This window comes from Camellia sinensis, chromosome 4, assembly GCF_055761805.1.
Source record: "Camellia sinensis isolate YWXY chromosome 4, ASM5576180v1, whole genome shotgun sequence".
Classification (NCBI taxonomy): Eukaryota; Viridiplantae; Streptophyta; class Magnoliopsida; order Ericales; family Theaceae; genus Camellia; species Camellia sinensis.
The window spans coordinates 19,026,738-19,028,626 of record NC_138964.1 but is presented as its reverse complement, the minus strand read 5'-3'; the positions used below and the strand labels follow the sequence as shown (position 1 = coordinate 19,028,626).

Here is a 1,889-nt window from a genome sequence, read left to right as displayed (position 1 = left end):
TTTGTGTCTTGTATCTAGTTTTTTTTTTTATAAATTTTTTCATCATGCTCACATTGTGTCAACTAGAATGCAAATATGTTTGGAAAGAATGGGAATGATACCTAGCTCATTAAATTATCAATGATCAACACATACATGCATACTATCAATGACCACTTCTTGTAAGGTCACCATGATTTTAAATATCGATTATTAGCCATTAGATATCAGTATTTTGAACCTCTGATACTTTTATTCATCAATATATTGATCAATATTTGACCCGTATCGCGGATGCTGATACCTTCTTAAATTTTCAATTCCATTATTTTACTCTTCATTTTCCAATTCAAATACCTTTTCACAATAAATTGAAACTTGAAAGTTAACCAAAAAAAATTGAAAATAGCATATAAAATGGTAAGAATTATTCAAAGCCTCAGGGACAAGTCAAGTTGACTAAACTCCTCTTGAACAATTTCACCTTCTCTAGAACCATAATTCATCTCTTTCCTACCATGATAGTTCATTTCGCCGGGAAACCTTGCTTGGTGCCCTTGATGCTCAAATCCGGCCATGTGTGGTGGCTGCAACAGTTGAGCGTGGCTCGAAGCACTCGAACTGGAACCGGACCTATCATTCCATCCTGTGTGTGGTCGAACAGCTGAACTCAGATCCCTGCTTTTCTTGGCTAGGGTTCTTTCAAGCTTATGAGCATTTTGGTGTCCTCCAAGGGCTTGTGAACTGTAAAACCTTCTCTGGCAATAGTTGCAAGAGAAAACTCGAGGAGTGGCTGGGCTAAGTGGGGATGAAGAAGAAGAAGAAGACCTATCAAGAGCGAGGTCCAAGTTGAGATCATTACCACTGGGTAAACTAAGATTAAGAGATGTGTTTGGTTGGAAACTCATGGCTAAAAGAAAGAAAAAAGAAAAAAGGAATATAAAACAAAAATCAAGGTGTTTAGTTGGTGTTTTTAAAAGTTTCAATCAAGGAACTGTAGAGGAAGGGATAGGTTTAATGCAACTGAGATGAGTGATATATATAATTGTAAAGCTAGGTTGGTGGGGAGGAGGCTAAATAGAACAATAATACCATATACTTAAAAAATATAATAATAATAGAGAAAAATATTCAGAATTTTAAATCTACCGACAATATTTATTAAAGATGTGTCCTGACTAGAAGTTTAAATCTACACCTTTCATTTAAAATTTTGATTGTTTTTTAAGAGGCTAGAGTTTCCGAGGGAGTTGATAACAAACTAATCAAAGTACTCTTCGAAAGGAATTGAGAAGACAAGAGATGAGATATAAAGTAGTGAGGGGAGAGGAGGGTTTGTGTTGGAATTTCGTGAGGTTCAATGATTTAGTGTTAATGCAAACCACAAAATAAATAACTAGAAGAAGAGATGGGAGGGTAATGAGAGGGAGAGAGGGACAGATACCTGCAAAGATCAGTGGGGAATCAAAGGTTGTCACCTACATTAGTGGCATCATTGGAGCCCCTTGTCGGCCCATCAAAAAAATTCCATGACATTCACCCACACAAATTTACAAAAATTAAATAATAATAATAATAATAATAATAATAATAATAATAATAACAATAATAATACCAACAAAAAATATTATTATATATGAAAATTAATTTTTAGTTCCAAAGTGGATTCACAATTCCGACTAATATGGGTGACTCTAATTGGTTTCAATTGAAGTCATACATATTTATCGAGATTGAATTCACTTTGAAAAAAAAAAAAATAGTATTCTATAATATCACTACAAGGGCAAAATGTGTGAGATAAATATTTAACTCATGTAATAACAATCTTCATGTCAAAAGCTACTGGAAAAGTCTATGATTCTAGACTTATTAACTTAAATTTTTTTGAATGGGTAGTTGTGTAGTGG

At 33.7% G+C, this 1,889-nt stretch overlaps 1 protein-coding gene across 1 annotated transcript; it reads right to left on the bottom strand.

Moving 5' to 3' along the window:
- Nucleotides 1-280: 280 nt before the first annotated feature.
- On the bottom strand, nucleotides 281-1,379 carry LOC114279133 (zinc finger protein 7). The gene has a single exon (XM_028221334.2). It carries the CDS (start codon nucleotides 885-887, stop codon nucleotides 411-413), a length of 477 nt encoding a protein of 158 aa, XP_028077135.1. The 5' UTR covers nucleotides 888-1,379; the 3' UTR covers nucleotides 281-410.
- Nucleotides 1,380-1,889: the final 510 nt, after the last annotated feature.